General features: G+C 44.6%; 1 protein-coding gene and 2 long non-coding RNA genes across 3 annotated transcripts; 1 reads left to right on the forward strand and 2 right to left on the reverse strand.

The window, feature by feature from the left end:
* Positions 1-1,439: 1,439 nt before the first annotated feature.
* On the reverse strand, positions 1,440-4,221 carry LOC311425657 (ubiquitin carboxyl-terminal hydrolase 42-like; the record flags this gene model as incomplete). The annotated part of the gene is made up of 7 exons (XM_084501600.1): positions 4,137-4,221; positions 3,865-3,932; positions 3,638-3,708; positions 3,019-3,101; positions 1,989-2,100; positions 1,482-1,611; positions 1,440-1,444 (listed from the first exon to the last, which is right to left on the reverse strand). The coding sequence occupies exons 1-7, from the start codon at positions 4,166-4,168 to the stop codon at positions 1,440-1,442; spliced, it is 501 nt and encodes a 166-aa protein (XP_084357726.1). The 5' UTR covers positions 4,169-4,221.
* A 233-nt stretch (positions 4,222-4,454) lies between these two features.
* Positions 4,455-6,228, reverse strand: LOC311425685. The gene is made up of 3 exons (XR_014686392.1): positions 6,034-6,228; positions 5,094-5,294; positions 4,455-4,509 (listed from the first exon to the last, which is right to left on the reverse strand). It is a non-coding gene; the product is annotated as an uncharacterized lncRNA (long non-coding RNA).
* A 6,720-nt stretch (positions 6,229-12,948) lies between these two features.
* Positions 12,949-15,540, forward strand: LOC311425772. The gene is made up of 2 exons (XR_014686419.1): positions 12,949-13,117; positions 13,692-15,540. It is a non-coding gene; the product is annotated as an uncharacterized lncRNA (long non-coding RNA).
* The last annotated feature ends 3,634 nt before the right edge of the window (positions 15,541-19,174 follow it).

The raw sequence follows: 19,174 nt of genomic DNA on the forward strand, positions 1-19,174 counted from the left end.
CCTAAAAAGAAAAACACACTGCCCTTTAAGGATAAATGCAAGTCCAATAAGCGTATTCAATTCCTGCTTTTGGTTTACTGCAGATTGGTATCAAATTAACATCATCTTTGAAAACCAGCCAAGCAACTTAACATTACCTGCTGCTATTCCCAAATATATTTATTTTCCCCTTTAAACATACCCTGAAAAGCCTGAAGTAATTGTTCTGGTGCTCAGGAATAAGACAATTAGTTTTCACTGTCTTAGCTAAAGTGACAAGGATAGGAAAAACAAGTCCTCTTTTAAATGATTTGGGGATTAGTACACTGCTTAAATTGTCAAAGAGCGTAGCTCTCTGTGCTTTAGAAAGCTGTCTTGGAGGTATAAAGTAATGGAGTCGCATGGCTGCACAATTTAGCAGTAACCACTGTTTGAATGACTCTGGCTGTAGCATGAGGGCTGTGAAGAAAGCTGCAGCGTGGGAAGGAAAACAAAACTAAGATGCCGAAAACCAAACAAAAAACCCCACACCAAACCCCAAACCCACTAGCAGTTTGGTGCCGTTATCTGCCCTCCCGCTTCCCTGAATTACCTTAATCATATGAGGAAGAAGTCGTGGTCCCATAAATCCAGCCTGCTTACTATTAGCCCCCTGCTGACCAGGAGGAAATGAACAGGGATAAGATGGTGCTGGCAAGTAAATGCACGTTCTACAAGTGTCAAATCATAGCGCCTTCAGAAAAGAGCAGTGATCGTAGTTTAGTTTTTCTTTCAGCCTACTCTTGGATTAAATCCCATCCTATAATTTTAGAGGAACAGGTCATACGATATGGAAGCCTTCTCTACAGAAGGCTTCGCCAAGACTACAAACTGAAAAGTAGAGAACAGTCTTCCTACTAAGACTATCACTTGCAGAGCAATAATTCATTCTTACACCACAGATGACCTTCATTTCTCTCCTTCTCTAAATTAGCCAGCTACAGATAACACATAGATAGCAATTTACACAAGTGCTGCAGTTTAAGGCCAAGCAACAAAAGATAATAAATGACACAGAGAATTTCAGGTTAGACAGAACTGAATTAGACAAATAATAATCTTTTCCTGGGATAGCAAGAAAAACACTTGCAAAACAGAAAAATATCAATAACAGGAAAGTAAATCTCTTCTGAACACATTTTAAGATTTGTTATTACCTGATATAAAAAAGTATGTAAGCTTGCTGACCAAGAACTCTTTTAATGTCAGTACAGACTACTTTAGCATCATTCATCTGATACCAAAGTCCATTACCAGCCTGCAAATAAAGGCAACAATTTCTTTAGGTGAATTGCACGTTTTCCAAATGAAATCACGGATAGGAACAAAATACACACATGTCAAATAAAAATATAATGAAATCTTTTTCCCTAGAAACAGTAGCTGCTAGTCATGCTTTAATTGGTTTGCCAGCACAACCTTTACCCTGTTAGAAATGCTGTTGACTTCTACCTGTACATAGCATATATAGTGTCTTGAGTGACAGTTGACACAGTGATGTACCAGCACCGCATATAAGGCATAGAGCAGTGGTTCTCCCATTGACTGCGACATGTAGGCTCTCAGGTCCAAATACTCCGGATATTTCACCTCCTAAAGAGAGACCAAGAAGATAGAAAAATTATCCCAGAGTACTTCGTGGACTAGCCAGAGAAAAACACTTCCAAAAAACACAGACTAGAAATTATTTCTAGAATATATTTCTAGAATATATTTCTTGATTCACTACAAATAAGTCTTCCCATAAACAATGTTTAAGACTAGAAGTTGCAGAGAACTATTTCCTGATGAATCAGCCTTCTCAGAGGAAAGCATATGCCTCTTGTCAAGCGGGAACTTTATTGATATTAAGAGAAAGAATAAGCCATAGTCATTAGTCTACAATTACTGTCTGAAAATATTAACAACTTTCAGCTTTGGGGGATGTCCCATTACACGATAATATAGTTGCATTACAGTGGTAAATATACCTTGTTGATCTTTCCACCTGTGAAATCTGCAAATCTTTTCAGTGATATTGTGAGAACCTTGGAAGAACGGTGTATGATAAATCTCTTGGACGCAGGAACCATCTTTTTACACCTTAAAAACAAGCAGAGATAAGTGTTTGAAGGCATCTTCTTTTTTCGCCCCCAAAACAAACTCGTTTTAATGTCTCACACATGCCTATGCTATTTGAATGACATTTACTTGCATAATAGGTTGGTCTTTTTTCTTTTCATAAACCCATGCACTGCGTGTCAGGTCTGTTAATACAGAGAAGAAGGTAAATTTTCCCAACAACTCAGAGCATAGCGGGAACAGGAATCTCTCATGAAAGGGTATTACCAGGTTGGATGGCAAGGTACCATTTCTTGGTCTACAAAAGTGGCTATTTGAACTCCAATCCTGGATACATTCTTTCAGCTTTCAAGGGAAATACAAATACTGAAAGTGGAATGAGAGAGCCTTGGTCCCCAGGACTAGAAATTGCAAATAATCTCCAACATAGGTCGTCTATCAACATCAAAAATACAACAGAAGCACATGGTCATTCTACAGGAGGGAGACATTTAACAGTAGGAAGTCTTCATGTACTGAGCTTGTCTGGAAAGACACTGAAACCATCTGCCATCCTTTGAAACAAAATAGTTAAGTTTGATACATTGCCCGCTCCAAGGTAGGACCTACAGTGTAAGCAGTGAAAATTAGCCACTAGCCCAGAGAACAACGGAAACTAGGCAGTTTACATCAAGAAAAGTACTGTCGAGAGCTAATAAATAGAAAGAACAAAAGTAGCTCTTTTTGAATTCTGATGGCAAAATACAAGCCAGAGAATTGCAAACCCATAGGGAATGCCTATGAACAAGACTTCCCCCCTCCAAAGAAACAAAAATCCAAGTCTTTTATAAACTTCCACAAAACTCGTAAGTAGATCCAAAGTTTAGAGGTAGTCCAACAGAGTCATGCAACATAGAAAACTGACATCTAGGATTAAGACCTAATTCGTCAAAATCTTACTCACTACATTTATAGCAATTCTCTCCATCCAGCTCTTCAGGTTTCACAAAGAGTTCCAGAGCTCTGGTAACAGATGAAACCGCCTAGAGCAGCGAGAAAGAAGAGCGTAAAGTCACCATAATTCAAAATTCCAGAGACATACTAGTAGTTTATAAGAGAATCTTACTAACATACTCAAGCGATCTACTAGGAGCACTGTGAAGAAGGAGGCAGAAAGAGCATGCTCAGCATTGACCTCACCTGGAAGTCATTTGACTTCGGAACAAATACTTTTCCAGTAGCCTAGACAGCATCTATAGTGTGCTTTGTCATCAATACTGGGGACAAATTCATCAGTCTAACAATTAGATGTATATTGAGGTAGAACAAAGAAGTATGACAGCATTATAATTTTTGCAGAAAGAGAATTCTTTCCCCTTAAACCCAATGCAAATGTGGAGACTATTTACATGGGTTCCACAGAAGGACAAAGTCCAATCCACTTCCTTAGTACCACCAAGCTCTTACGTTTTAACATTATATGTGTTTTTTTTGTTTTTTTTTTTAAGTTAAACAAGTTTAATTTAGAAAGTTATGCATGTACTTAAACATCATGAATTATATTTAGAAAACATCTTACCTTTATATCCAAAGTGATATCAAGAAATGCCTCATACGTATCCGAAACTGCTTTGCAATTCAAGCACTTCACTGGAAGCAAAATATAAATGCTTAACATTATGTGAAGGAGACTAACTGTCCAAATTCAAGTTGTTGACAGATACTACTTTAGACAAACTACAGACTGCTTTACTACCTTCAAAAGACACAGATCAGTTCTAAGGACAGGAATATTTTTTCAAGTACCTCTCGATCTTAGAAATCCTCCAAATATTTGATGAATGATGGTGGTAGCTTGAGAAGATCTGTCCAATCTGGAAATAAATTATAATCAGACCTCAGAAGATTTAAGGCGCAGAGTTAACTCTTCAAAGAGTTTTATGAAAACCAAGGATGATGTAGACTTTCATTGCTGATAGTAAATAAGGCACTAAAAGGTGCTAGAGATCATTTTTGATAGTAAATAAAGGACTAGAAGGTGCTAGAGAATGTATGAAAGTGAACTTGTTTATGCTTACTCGGTGCTTCCGTTCAAGCACGCTTCCTGCATAGCATCAACAGTATAGCGCAAGAACTCGTGTGCGTCTTCTTGACTGCCAAAACGGAAATGTTGTCCTATTCCTAAATAAGAAGATGATAGTATTTACCTCATTTAAAAATGAAATCGTTCTTGTATTTCTAAAATCTCTCTTCTTTATAGTGTTAAAACCCCTTATACACATCAAATAATTATTTGAAGATTACAAGCTATCAAAAAGAAACACATCTGAAGCCACTTATGACTGAGATTACAGATAACATGCGTAGGCTCGATGGCATCAACAGTGCAATGCAAGGCCTGGTTAATGTGAGTCTCCATCGTGTACATCATGCAAAAATCTTGTTCACGACCTGAAGAGTGAAAGAAGCATCCCAGTCCAGCAAAATCTCCATAACTACAAACAAACATCTAAGTACAATTTAAACTATAGATACAATATCCACTCTCCTTGCTACATTCTATTCTCCCAAGATGCCAATGTCCCAACAGTCTTGTAACATTTCATTTCACACAACTTTACAGAATAAAAATATCCACTAAGCCTGTATTCAAATGCATTTTGTGATGAGAAATCTAAAAGACTACTGCAAAGTCGCATTTGTAAAGGCTGACAGGAATGTGAACTCCACAGGCTGCAAAATGTATTACTCTCTAAAATTACTACTAAGTGCATTACTGTCCAATGCACTTCATTATTCCCATGAAGAAATAAATGATCCTTTAATAAATTAATTAATTAATTAATTAATTAATTAAACAAACACGGTGCATGAATTGCACTCCATATGCTATTCGGAGCCCACTGCTAATACAGTGCTCAAAGCCAGCTTCTACAGGTAAAATCAGGCAAATAAGTTTGTCTCACAGAATCACTGCTGTTCTTTCACCTTCAGAGCTGTCCAACAGATTAGAAATACTGTTAGAAAGTACTCACATGACTGGCCGTGCTCAAGAGAAAGCATGTAATTGGCAAGTGGGGGTGTGTAGGTCAAACACTGTAGAGTAGCATTAAGAAAACATGTGTTGCCAAGATTGTACAGGCCAACTCCATCACTTTGTGTTTCTCGCCAATCCATACAAATCTTCTCAGGTGGAAAAAGAATGCTCTGTGGCAGAGCAATTCCATCATTAACAACTGCAAAAAAGTTAAATTTAAAAAGAGATATTGTTTGTTTGTTTATAAGAAGGGTATTTAAAAAAATACTATTCTGCAGGAGCACCTAGAGGAGCTAACTACAATCCAAACCAGAAAAACTTATTGCAGACAGCTTTAATACCGCCAAATTCAAATTGGCTGGTCAACACAATGTTTTGGGGAAAAAAAAAAAACAACTTTAGTCAACCATTTTAATTTTTCTAAGGCAAGGCTAACTGCCATTCTGTTTGTAGTACCTAATTCCAAGTTCCTCTCCATCTATAATCTTTAACCTGATTAACTCAACTACTGTTTTTTTTCCTTATTATAACTTAAACCACAAACTTAGACTTGAAATTATATGGAAAAAAAGGTAAAAACTAGTAACTAGGAATGACAGTACCCCTACAGATACCAGATCTTTTCCTGAGCCATGTTATCATTCAAAAAACGTGTGAAAAATGGAAGCTGTGAATAGCAACAATCAAACACTTTTCTTTGCAAAACGGAAAAGACATGGAGGAATCTGTGCATTACAAAAAGTTCCCCATATTTCTCTGTTGATTGTAAATATATCAAAATTAATTTCTGTAACATCAGTCACTTCAGTTGCCTTAGGGGATTCGCTTTTGAAGTCTTTGTTCACAGTAGTCCCCTTCTCTATCAGTGCAACAAGTAAGAACTGCATTTTCTACTTTTGCTTTGAAGAAAATGGAGGCAGGATAAAGCGCACACTTACTTAGATCTCTTGGGGCAAAAGCCTTAGATTTTTCAGATGATCTACAGTAAATAGCACCTCCTCGTCCTTGGGCCACAGAGACTTGGCTTAAATCTTCTGCAGGCGGTATCCGGCCCCAGTTTGCGGTGCGTGACATCAGTATTTTAGTACTTGGTTTCTTGGATTTGCCAGACCGCCTTGAAGAGGGCTTTTTAGGCTTTGAAGATTTGGGCTTCTTAGCTACGGTCATTGTTGACATCTGCGACAGAGACAGAAGTTCTGGTTGACGTAAGAATATCAAGAAGCATTCCAAGAAGAAAAGAGTAGCAGAAATACTGTCACTTAATCTCAAAGAAACAGCCTTAAGAACTAAATCGCTGGTATGAATGATTTAAAAAGAATCCCCAAACTAAACACACAAAGTGAAAATTTCCATCTAAACTCTATCAGTATTACTTTTAGCTTCTGCAGAACTAGTGGCTGATGCCATTTCTTTCCCTTCCGTAGGATTTTAATCCATTACAACTCTGGAGTCTTTTAAATATAAAAATGTAGAAGACATTCTCTGAGGGGAATCAGTTATTTATTGATTTCCGGAGTTGCTCAATTATCTGTTAATTATTACCTATGATCTAACAGATAATTGTTGCAATTATCTATTGCTGGCGTTAGTAACGGAACACTATTACTTCACTGCCTGCGTTTTTCTGTTTCGTGTGCACAAAGGTACCCAGAACTCACTGCTACTTTTCTTCTGTCTTTCCAGGGCTCGCCCTCTACCTCACTGTCTACTGCACCAGTCATGAGGGGTTTGTTGTGATTCTATAATGAGCCTAGCTTTTAAATACACCTTTTCTGGGCGTCACTTTGTGATAGCAAGTTAATTTGTGAGGGCTCCTCAGTCTACAACATGTGGTCGCTTTTTCCAGGTGAAAAAGCGGAGCCGTAAGTGGCAGTACACTAAAGCCCTGGCATGTTGAGATCCAAGAGGAGAGATGTTTGGCCCTCCTTTTCACTCCTGGGAACCATATACCTCAAAACCCACAGAGGATGGGCTATATCTCAGAGAAATCTTGGGAAAGGAGAGCATGAAGAGCATGTTTGCAAATTTATTTCTCCCTGGGCTTCTTCTGCTTCTCCAAGAAAGACGAGTTTGAATATAACTTTGGCAGCAGTACTTCTGGTGTTTTACTCCTACCACATTTAAAACTCCTACGAAAAAATGAAAAGTTAGACTAAAAAGCAGCTCTTTCCATTCTACTTTGTAAAGTTGCACGTTTTCCTCATGCAAAACAACAGGGGAATGTAAGCTAGAAATGGAAATGCTGAATGTAAAACAAAACAAAACAAACCTCAGCCCTCCAGGAAAAAAGCCAATAACTGCTACAAAGTCCTTTTTAAAATGCTGATTAGGTTTCAAGGTGATACTGCTTTAAATAAGCGTAATTGTGTGTCCATAGGCAGAAGCTGAATAATGACAGGATGAACTTCTATACTTCATGTTTTGTTACTGTCTTACTGTAGCACACAGGGACTTGTTACCTTTAGGGAAACCACTAACCTCATGGAGGGTTTAAAACATAACCTAGTTTGTTATACCAAAATGATGGAGAGAACAAAGCATAAAGTGCTTTCAGATTTCTAGCACGCCTTGATTGCTGTCCATTAAACTTCAGACACGTTAAACAAAACACAGTAAATAAGAAAACTCCTAGTCCCACAGCTGGCAAATTGTGTGCAGAGGTTGTAATTAGAACTTTTTTCCCTTGACATTTTACATTTAAGATTGATTTTAAATCCATTCTATACACACCTTCCATTCCTGAAAAAACAATACGCAAACCTGAAAAATGCATTTACATGAGAAATGAAGTCATCCTTGTCCGATTGGAAGACTAAGGTGACAGCTCCTGGGCTCAGGGACTTTCAGATAAGCTCCAATCTTCACCAGTGACAGCTCCTTTTTTTGGATTGAAAGGGAAAATGTTTCAGCAACACATTGAAAACATACTTAAGGGACAAGAAACAAAATCAAGACTGCAGTGAGAAGGAGAACAGAAACACAATACTGGGGGAAAAGAAAAGAAAAAAGAGAAGAGAAGAGAAGAGAAGAGAAGAGAAGAGAAGAGAAGAGAAGAGAAGAGAAGAGAAGAGAAGAGAAGAGAAGAGAAGAGAAGAGAAGAGAAGAGAAGAGAAGAGAAGAGAAGAGAAGAGAAGAGAAGAGAAGAGAAGAGAAGAGAAGAGAAGAGAAGAGAAGAGAAGAGAAGAGAAGAGAAGAGAAGAGAAGAGAAGAGAAGAGAAGAGAAGACGAGACCTTGGTCTTTATACTGACCAATGAGATAAGCCTTACACATTTTTAAGTTTATTTTTGACAACTGATTGAGGCGTTACCAGGTATTAAGTACGATTCAAGAACAAATATTAACACTAGAAAGAAGAAATCCGATCCACCACCACTTTTTCAAAATACATCCATTTCTAATTTGGAGATGACGTCTCTCTGACAAGGTAGTAGAAAAACTGTAAATACCGATAGAGCTTCCTCTCCCGATGTTCCATATACATACCGATGCTGTTCCTACACCTATGCTCTGAGCATAAATTTATGTTGACGTGAGTATCGGGTGTTACTCCTCTCTTTGTTTGCCTTGAGAGACACACCTCTTTTCCACTGAAAAGTAAACTCAGGATTCCAGATCAGTTAAGACAGTTGCTATCCCCCCATTCAGAGTTCTGCAGCAGCACTGTTCAGATGTGTTTAGCAGTCTCTTTAGAAAACGTTATCACTTAGGACCTGCTTCTCAGTAGGTACACGTTTGGCCTCCTCCGCTTAGCAGAGAGTCAATCCCAGCTTAAGCTTTCGTACAAGAGCCCCTTCACGAAACGGAGTTGAACCCTGACATAACTGAGTTGAACCTTTAACCTTGAAGCTTCCTTAAAGAAGAAAGCAGCACCCAGGCCAGGAAATAGAAATTAATCGTCACTTTACCCTGAAACGCAGTGAGCTATTCTGTGCTGGCAGGATTGCTGCCGGGCTGGCCGACGAGGCGGCGGGCAGCTCCCCGGGGCCACAGGGCTTGTCACAGGGAGCCGCCGGGGGTCTCCAAGGTCCGGGAACAGCGGCAACAGCGGCAACAGCAGGGACAGAGGGGACAGCAGCGACAGAAGCAGCCACCTCAGCCAGGGCCGTCTCCGCAACCGCCACAACGGCCTCGGAACGCGGCCGAACTCGGAGCTCCAGCGTGACGCCTTTTGAACCTGGCCGCGCTGCTCACGGCTAAAACCAGAGCGTTTCCTCCGGCATGTGTTTACTGTCGGTGCCGGATCGGCCCTCACCCCGAGCTCTCCCTGCTGGGAGGGCTTTGGGGTTGGGGTTTCCCTCCCGCCGCCGCCGCGGGCAGGCACCGCACGCAAGGGGTCCGCGCTGGGGAGCAGCATCTCGCCCGCGGCGAGAGCCCGAGGGCGCAACACGAAAAAGCCCCGACACAAAAAAGCCCCGACATGCGGCCGAGGCGGCGGGGAGACGGCTCTGAGGGAGCCACCACTTCGCCCCGCATTCCTCCCCTCCCGGGCCGCCCCGCCGAGCCCCATGCGCCTCAGGTGCTGCGCTGAGGGGGTGGCTGGCTACTGAGACAGCTGCCCAGGGCACTGCTCATGGCACCGAGCCTGACAGAGGTCAACAAGTGTTGAACAATGCTCTCAGACATCGAGTCTCAGTTTGGGGTGGTCCTGTGTGGAGCCAGGAGTTGGACTCGGTGATTATTGGGAGTCCTTTCCACCTTGGGATGTTCTCTGATTCTAGGTCAGCAATCCAGTAGCTGATGAGAAGTGTGGAGTCATTCAAAGGGAAGAGAGAACTGATTAAGGAGGTATTGGGGAGGTATTGGGGAGGCAAGGACAATCCCCAGACATGGACTGTATATCTCAAAACAAGACACTGGAACTCATGATAAGGAAGCGGCAGACGGACAGAGAAACAAATGTAAGGACTATAAATCTCAAAACTGGACATTGGAATTCATTATAAAGATACAACAAATGGAAGAATTAGCAACAACCAGCTCTTACAATTAAGAAACATGCCAATTCAGCAGATTCCTGACCAAAGGTGAAAAGTACACTGTGAGGAAGACTCGGGGTCTTCCTCCCAAAGACCCCTGCCCACGTCCCAAAGACCCCTGCCCACAATTCTTGGGAGGCTCTACGCAGGCGCAAGGTGCCAAAAGGCTAATTGGCATGAGAAGCGAGGGAAGGCGGGGATAGGTAATGCATATGTATAGGTGCTTGTAGAATACTGATAGATTGATTGTATAAATTCAAGACTGCTTTCTGCTTTGGGTATGCACGATAGGTGGAGATATCCCCCGTGCATCCAGCGCTGCAATAAAGAATATACCACTTAAAGGAATTTCGGCTTCGATCTTTGAATCAGAACACACTTCTCGTTTGCAGAAGCGGCTATTTGTTAACCAAACCGATGATTCCTTTTCTTCTAGAGCAACTAACAGCAGGGATCCGCTTTACAATAGAGGGAAAAGAGTTGTTGGCATGTCATGTGAAGTAAGCTTCAAATCCCAGAGGATGATTTTGTTGGAACTTTATTCAGCTGAAAACACGGAAGCCTTGCTTCTGCTTGTGTTAGTTACAGCTCCAGTTTACTTTGGTTGGGAGGGAAGGCATTCCAGACTAATGTGCTGTATCTGTTCCTTCAGCTCATTGTCCATAAACGGAGGAGCAAACGAAATCAGTTTAATCTCCATTAAATGCAGCAGACAAAGCGGAGTAGAGGGCGATCTAGCACTTAATTTTTCCTGTAAGCAGGAAACCCAGAACTCAACAACAGTTTTCAAATCTTGTCCTGCAGTAAATGACCAGCTGAGTGAAGCTTGCATTTAGAGGATGTGCTCCTACAGTAGATGGAAATAGCTTTTCCTCTTCACAAGTGCAACTGAGTGGTGGACTGGCAGCTATGTGGTTAACTAGTTGTGCCAAAGGGTTTGTGTTGAATGCACAGAAAAATATGCAGGTCCCAACAGTAAAGGGTTGTCTGTAGGCATGACACTGAGTACAGATGTTGTCCACAGGTTCGTGCAGAGTGCACCGCGCCAATAAGCACCCAGAGTCGGAATGCACACGAAGGTCTTTTAATTATATAATTACTTATAGAACTCTGCAGAGTCAGGTACTTGGCCATCTTTCGCAAAGCAAGCACACCTCTGACTCGAGGTCATTTATACACAGGAATATAAATGTGTATATCGCCGTCATTTATACACAGGAAACTTGTGAAAACTCTCTCTTTGGCTCCTTTGGATTGGTTATTACAGCTCACCTAACTTATCTCGACTGAGTTTGTGCATTACAGAGAAATACCGGGGGGGAGGGGGAACAGGAGGGGGGGGACACACACCGAATCCCACATTAGCATAGATTAGCATTTTGACAGGTGTGATTTTTAATGTGCTAATGACCCTTAATGAGAAAAAGGTTACTATAGGTCAGTCTGGAGCTCGTGTTCTCCTTCCTGTTTTTTCCCTTTTAGCCCTTCTCTTCCTTGCTTCTGCTAGCTCAAGGCTACCTGTCTCTCTCCTTCTTTATTTTCTCAGCTAAGAGACTGCACAAGCTACAGGCCTCCCTGTTTGCTTCAACATTTCCTTGTTTCTGTTTTTTTTTTCCCAGCTTTGGGACGACACAGGTGTGGTTTGATATTTGCCAGTATAGCTAAAACTCACGCCAGTCTGCTCAAGCACAATAAGCAGTAAGATTTAAGGACTGGTTTCATCGGCTTCTTCCACAGTAACATCCTTCTTATGTTTTAGATATGCTGTAGTTAAATCCACACTAAGTTACTACTTGTGGAGTAATTGCCTTAAGCGACTAGGCATCATAAGCACACCTCCATCCCAAAATCTACCCACCTCCAAGGTGCGACCACCCCTCACTCGGAATTTCTCAGAGCCTGTACCTTTAAACACAAGTGAGATAATTTCTACCAAGCACAACCAAGATATGCATGACTAGAGTCACTCAAGCTCCACCTTAAAGATAGAAAATAATATAAATTGGTTTAAGAGAAAGGGGATATTAGGGAAGATACTATCAGGAAGGATTCCTTCTGACTTCTGACATCAGTCAACAGGCTGAGCCTCTCACCCCGCCACCCCGACTCCATTGGGACGCCGTGGGGTAAGATCTGAACGCTTGCTTATACCAGGCGTCTCTGTGGAAATCTAAGGAAATCTCTAGAGTTTTGATGCTTTTTAATGTCTTAATACCTAGGCTGTGTACCTGTGCATTTCATGCATGCTAGCTTGCTTTTGCAGACAGTGAATTTATCACTGGCAATCCAAAGAACCTGTGTACCTGTTGCCATAATAAATTGCACTTAATTGCATTCTTCCTAGCTGTGAGAGTTCTCCTTGAATGTGACTCGAGTGAGGCCATACTGCGTTGTTGGTGAATCCGTGACCTTGATAGTTCAGCACCCTGAATCCGACGGGACCTGTGACGGTCAATCGGCTACACCCCTTAACACAACACTACTAGAGGAAGAAGATGACAGGGCTTGCATGCACTGCATTAAGCTTTGCATGTGAAAACACAAAAACTTCTCCCCCCCGCCCCCTGCCCCCACCCACCCACCCACACTCTCCCTTTTTGCTTCACTCTAAGTTTTTTCCTAACATTAATTTTTTTACCACTACCTCCTAACACTTTTATTTCCTAAGTGTCCCACCCTGGGATGACAATTAGCATGATTTGGGCAAAAAGTTGAGTATTGGAGTCTTGTATGGTTAGCATGTACTTCCATGATCTCATTATCTCATTCTCTTATTAAGAGTAAACTTTAATGTTCCTTTTATAACTAATGAAGGAAAAGGCTTGACTTTGGGCAGCGCAGACTTGAGCATTCTGTTCTGATGCCCAAACAGGGTTTGGCACACAGCAGGTATGCTGCTTTTGTCCAGAACTAACGCATGGAGGCCAAACTTTTCCAGTCTGCTCCAGGCACCTGGCAGGACACCCTGGGGCAGGACAGCCAAGCCATGAGCTCCAGGGAGCTAGGCCATGGATGTCACGGATGTGGACCTTCTCAGGAGCACAGGTATGGTGGAAGCGAAAGGCAGTGTTCAGCTCCAGAGGAAAGAGCGAGAAGTCCACTCTGTGGCACTTGGGGACTTGTGGACTCGCACGTCGCTCAGGACCAAGCATGGGGACCCAGCTCCTTGGAGTCCAAGGACAGGGACCGTGACCTCATGGCAGCCCTGTGCTATCAGGGGCAGGGCATATTGTGACCCACAGTGGTGCTAGGCAACTGCCATGTGTGACTGCGGGGCTGACAGCCACAGCCTCAGTCACCCTCAAGCCAGAGCTGGCCCCAGCCCAGACCTGCAGCTCCCAACAGGGTGCTGGGGCACTGGTGCAGGTGGGCTCGAGCTGGATGGTCTTTAAGGTCCCTTCCAACACCAGCCCTTCTCTGATTCTATGCGGGAGGCACTGCACAAGGAAAATGGGGTGATATGCTGATGTCTGAAAAAAGGAAACAACAAAATTAAGAGGATTCAAACTAACACAACTGGTGGGATTGAAGGAAAGACCAAAGAAAGAAAAGGTCATAATGAAAAGAAACAACCGAACAAAATAAAATCAAACAAAAAATGTCTATTCCATTGTTGCAGGGTTGGGAACCTACACGGACGGACACAAACGTACTAGAGCAACAGCCCTGGAGGAGTCCGCGGCAGCAAGCCAAGGTTTCAGCTCTGTTCAGAGAATGCCAAAAGGAAAGGCTTCAGGAGATACTTGTCACAAGCCTTAAAGGGCAAACAGGACCAGACCTCAACAGACAGAGAAACAACTGGAAAACCTGCCTACAATTTCAGCTACTCTGTGAGTTCTACAGGACATGCAGACACAGGGAGAATACAAATATCAGACAGGTATGCAATTTGTGCTAGAACTAATGCAAGTAAGCCAAAATTCTCCTAAGTCCAATTTGGTGGAGGCCAAGGTAGCTACTGGGAATGTACCAACCTCCAAAGTAGCCCAAATTCTCTGTTGTGAGGCCTCGAGGTATCTGAGGTTAGGATCCCTGGAGAAAAAATCGTTCTTGGCGGTAGCCAAACCTTTCGCAGAAGCGTGCCAAGGTGAGAAGGCAAGGGTAGCTACCAGGCATACTCTTAGCAGTCAAGCTGGCCAGACTTGTGGCGTCCCTCCCCTGAAGGGCTTTGCAACTGGTACCCAGAGATAAAGCTCTCTCAGAAAGAAGCCAAAGCATTTTGAGAAGCTTCCCTGGAGGAAGCAATGGTAGCTAGCAGGCATGCAGCTACCTCTAAAGGAGAGGCAAAATTAGGAGAGACCAAACGTGGAGGGGTCATCGGCTGGCAATGACAAGCAATTGTGCATGCGGAGCTAGCCCAGAAGGTTTGGAAAACATGATCAGCGAAGAAAAGTGAAGGTACCCTGGCAGGTACCTCCCTGCAAAATTGGGCAAAGCTCTCAGGTCCCTACCCTGAAGCAATCTGAGTGCAGAATCGCAAAGTAAATCTGTGTCTCGTGGTAGCTGCTAAATTTGGTTGAAGCAGATGAAGAGAAGGCAAGAGAAGCCTCTTGGCATGCGGCTGCCTCCCAAATTGGCCAATGCTCTCAGGTCCCTAGCCTGACGGGGTCTTCGGATTAAATCCACAAGTGACTCTCTCTCTCTGGAAGAGGCCAAAAATTTAAGCAAGTATGCCTGGGAGGAGGAACGGGTAGCTACTGGGCATGCAAGTAATTGGCAGTTTGGCCCAAATTCAGGTAGCTATCCCAGACAGGTACGCTGCTTTTGTCCTGAACTAAGGCAGGGAGACAAAACCTTTTCCTATGTCCAATCTGATGGAGGCCAAGGTAGCTACCGGGCATGTAAAACCTCCAAAGTAGCCCAAATTCTCTGTTGCCTGGCCTAGAGGTATCCGAGTTTAGTATCCTGAGAGAAAAAGTCTGTCCTTGCAGAAGCATGCCGATGTGAGAAGGCAAGGGTAGCTACGAGGCATACAGTTCCATAAAATTGACAAAGTATGCCTGGGAGGAGGAACGGGTGGCTACTGGGCATGCAAGTATTTGACAGTTTGGCCCAAATTCAGGTAGCTATCCCAGATGGGTACGCTGCTTTTGTCCAGAAATAAGGCAGGGAGGCAAAACTTTTTCATTATTCCAATCTGGTGGAGGCCAAGGTAGCTACCAGGCATACTCTTAGCAGTCAAGCTGGCCGGACTTGTGGCGTCCCTCCCCTGAAGGGCTTTGCAACTGGTACCCAGAGATAAAGCTCTCTCAGAAAGTAGCCAAAGCATTTTGAGAAGCTTCCCTGGAGGAAGCAATGGTAGCTAGCAGGCATGCAGCTACCTCTAAAGGAGAGGCAAAATTAGGAGAGACCAAACGTGGAGGGGTCATCGGCTGGCAATGACAAGCAATTGTGCATGCGGAGCTAGCCCAGAAGGTTTGGAAAACATGATCAGCGAAGAAAAGTGAAGGTACCCTGGCAGGTACCTCCCTGCAAAATTGGGCAAAGCTCTCAGGTCCCTACCCTGAAGCAATCTGAGTGCAGAATCGCAAAGTAAATCTGTGTCTCGTGGTAGCTGCTAAATTTGGTTGAAGCAGATGAAGAGAAGGCAAGAGAAGCCTCTTGGCATGCAGCTCCCTCCCAAATTGGCCAATGCTCTCAGGTCCCTAGCCTGACGGGGTCTTCGGATTAAATCCACAAGTGACTCTCTCTCTGGAAGAGGCCAAAAATTTAAGCAAGTATGCCTGGGAGGAGGAACGGGTAGCTACTGGGCATGCAAGTAATTGGCAGTTTGGCCCAAATTCAGGTAGCTATCCCAGACAGGTACGCTGCTTTTGTCCAGAACTAAGACAGGGAGGGGGGAGGGTGAGCAAACAGCTGTGTGGTGTTTAGCTGCCGGCCGGGTTAAACCACTACAGGTCCACAAATGCCAACAGGACATGAATGCACAGCAGCCCCAGCAGGGCTAATTGCAGACTTATCCTTCACAGATGAAAAAGGTGACCCTGCTCAGTCTCTTGATAATACTGCGCCTATCTTCTGAAGAGGATTCACAAAGAATGGCTTGATATATCTAGAGATTAAAATATAGCCCAAAAAGGTTAAAAATATTATATTTGTAGATTCATTTATAACCCCAAAACAGAAGCATATGCCACTACATCCCAAAACCAAGTTAGCCAGCAACTGATACTAAATATCCCCCTATTAAGAGAATTCCAAGCACTTAAAATCCAGAAGGTTACAAGGCTCTACAGCCAGCAAAAGAGCAGGAAAAAGCTCCAAAAACAAAAGAAACTGTCTCCAACCCTGAAAAAGGCTACATCTTACATGCCTACTGCTGTTGTTTTCAGATACACCCTGGCACAGGGAACTTGGATGAAACATTTCCCCTAAACCCTGCTCCATCACTTTACCACCAATGTTGCAACTTTGATAATATTTGAAATACAGGTGAAGGCATAAGGTCACAATTGCAGTAAGCCCCGTAATTCTGCAAAAATCATAAGGGACCTAGAACCACAGAGAAAACACGCAAAATAACATCATTTGTTAACGACGACGTAAGAAGTTGTTAACAAAACAACAACTATCCATAAGCACGCTGTAAAAATTACTCACTTGAAGAAGAGCTGCATGCAGGAAAGGCACCTACTACTGCAAAGATTGCTTTACTCTCAAAGATCCTACAAGTTGTTACCTCAAAAAGACGTGCTTCTCTCTCTCAACTTGGAAACGCATCAGCCCATACACTCTGACCCACCTAAAGAACCCTGCACGCTGGCAGGATGCAGCGGTGCTGCAGGATGGGGACATTTTCTGCCTCTGCAAGTGAATTCTGAAGCCTGCTGCACGCACTCAGGGATTTCCCCACAACACTGCGCTCATGGCATTAATGCATGCCATTACCAATGCTGCATGCATTAGTGGAGATGCACTTCACTTGGGCCATTGCCTTCTCTCCCAGCCTTGCCATTGTCCCCCCGGCACAGCTCTAACAAGCTTTGTTTCAGCCCCATCCCCCATCTTACCTAGTTTAAAGCCCTCTCAATGAGCCCCACCAGCTCCTGGCCTAGGATCTGTTTCCCCCTTAGAGATAGGGAGATACGATTATGTAAGGGGCAATATCTGGGTAAATATGACAACCCTCACCCCTCCCCATCTACCCCCAAATGTACAGCTCCTCCAGGACGTACATGCAGGAGGAGCAGGCAAAAAAAGGCTAATTCAATTAAGGCTAATTTAATGGGCACCGTGTTTCTTCTTCAGCCTTGATTTTGTGGCTAGAACTGAGTCTTATATACAAAAGCAAGGCGCGATACAAAAGCAAGGCCGATACAAAACTAAGGCCGATACAACAATTTATCAAGTTCAGCAATCCCTTCAGCTTGCTATGTTACATCTTTTCTGTTTTATCCTCGTTGTTTCAAAGAGAAGAGAGAAGCCACAAAAGGCACTATGTCCCTTAAGGTGGAGTCAATCTTCAACATTGACCCTTGCGGAAGGGGACAGGCAGGGCTCCACAGTGTGCTGAAGGGTGTTCCCCGGGGTATGGGACACGCTGGATGGCAAGAGACACGAGAGCAAAGGGGGGCCTCAGCAGACCCTGAGAGGAGCCCGGTGCCCACAGGCAAGCTGACTTGAGGAAAAAGGACTCCACAATCAGTAAGACTGAAAAGCAGGTATGTTTATTCAGCGCTGGGCAGAACGGGGGGTAGTCCTACCAAAGATGTGCGCACCCGACGTGGCAACTTGCCTTGCTTATCTACAGCGAAGAGTTACATAGGCCTGAAGCTTCACATACTCATCACCTGTCCCCGTTTCGTCTTAAAATGAGTCCCAAGCAGTCATTGCTGGAAACTCTTCCCATCTGCGCTTGCGCAGTGTGTCTTGGTGGTGGTCGTCGGGGGTTGTGGGGATGAAGGTTGGTGACTCTTCCTCGTCTCCGCTCCTTGACCTCTTGTCTCTGCGCAGACTCAGTTGCTCCTTGGCTCTTGTCCATCCGCAGGACCAGTTTCTGCCAGTTTCTTAAGACAGGCTCCCAGTCTTCGTGGGAGACTGACCTTGGGAAGGGGCCCACGGCTTCTTGCTTTAGGTAATTTGCACAATGCACCACGGTTAGCAAAGACACTGAGTAGCATCCTAGCTTAATGCCGTCAGCGCTCTATCTCGACTCGATGAGATTCCCCCACCTCCCTCTCTCCAAGCTGCCCCTGTGCCCCTGCAGGGGACACCCGGCCCTCCCCGAGTCGGCAGCGGGTCACAGAAGGGCCCTTTGTGACGTCATCGGGGCACTCCCCACTGCTGCCTATAAAAGCCAGAGCAGCCAGCCCCGGCCACCCAGTGTCCGGCACGGCTGTGACGGGACAGGGCAGGAGCATGAGGCTGCGGAGCAGTCCCCGAGCGTAGCCCGCGTCTTCACACAGCGCCAAGCCATTTCCATGAGATTGCCTCTTCTCTACCCTCAGCCTGCAGGATGGGGGAGAGACGACCACCCAGTAGCCCCATGCTGGCCTGGGTGGAGCCCGAGGCTCGTCAGGAGAACACAGCTCCCACTGAACACCATGAGCACGTCATGGAGCTGCTGTTGAACGGTGAGCGAGGGCTCCCGTCAGGGGGAGCAGGGCTGGGGCTAGGGAGCGGGGGGGCCAGCAAGAGCGCCCTGCTCAGCGTCAGGACCAGCATGGCAGCCCAGCCCCCGGACACCCCCAGGGAGGTTGTGCCAGGGGAGCAAGCACAGGGCTGGAGGGAGGCCAGAGCTCCTTCCTCTCCTCCCTCCTGCCTTTGGCCACCCTCTACAACCCTCCTTCTTCTCCTGCCTTCTTAGAAGCTGACAAGTTAGCTGTCTACAAGAAAGAAGCGGAGAGCTTGCACAGCATTCTGTCCTTCGTCAGCAGCACGCAACAGGTAGGTGTGGCCTTGCCATGGTGGCTGTGCCTGTGTCTCCTGAGGGTCGCGCAGCTCTGCTGCCAGGATGCTGGCGGGCTGCTGGCGAGGCAGAGCTGCCGCCCTCCAGGAGCCCCGCACAGCCCTGAGCCCCTCGAGGCTTTGGTCCTGCTGCCGGCCATGGGTCTCCCCTCTCACACTCCCCGTTGGTCTCTCTGCCACCCGGCTGCCAGGATA

Source organism: Aythya ferina (genome assembly GCF_964211825.1).
Source record: "Aythya ferina genome assembly, chromosome: 33".
Lineage (NCBI taxonomy): Eukaryota > Metazoa > Chordata > Aves > Anseriformes > Anatidae > Aythya > Aythya ferina.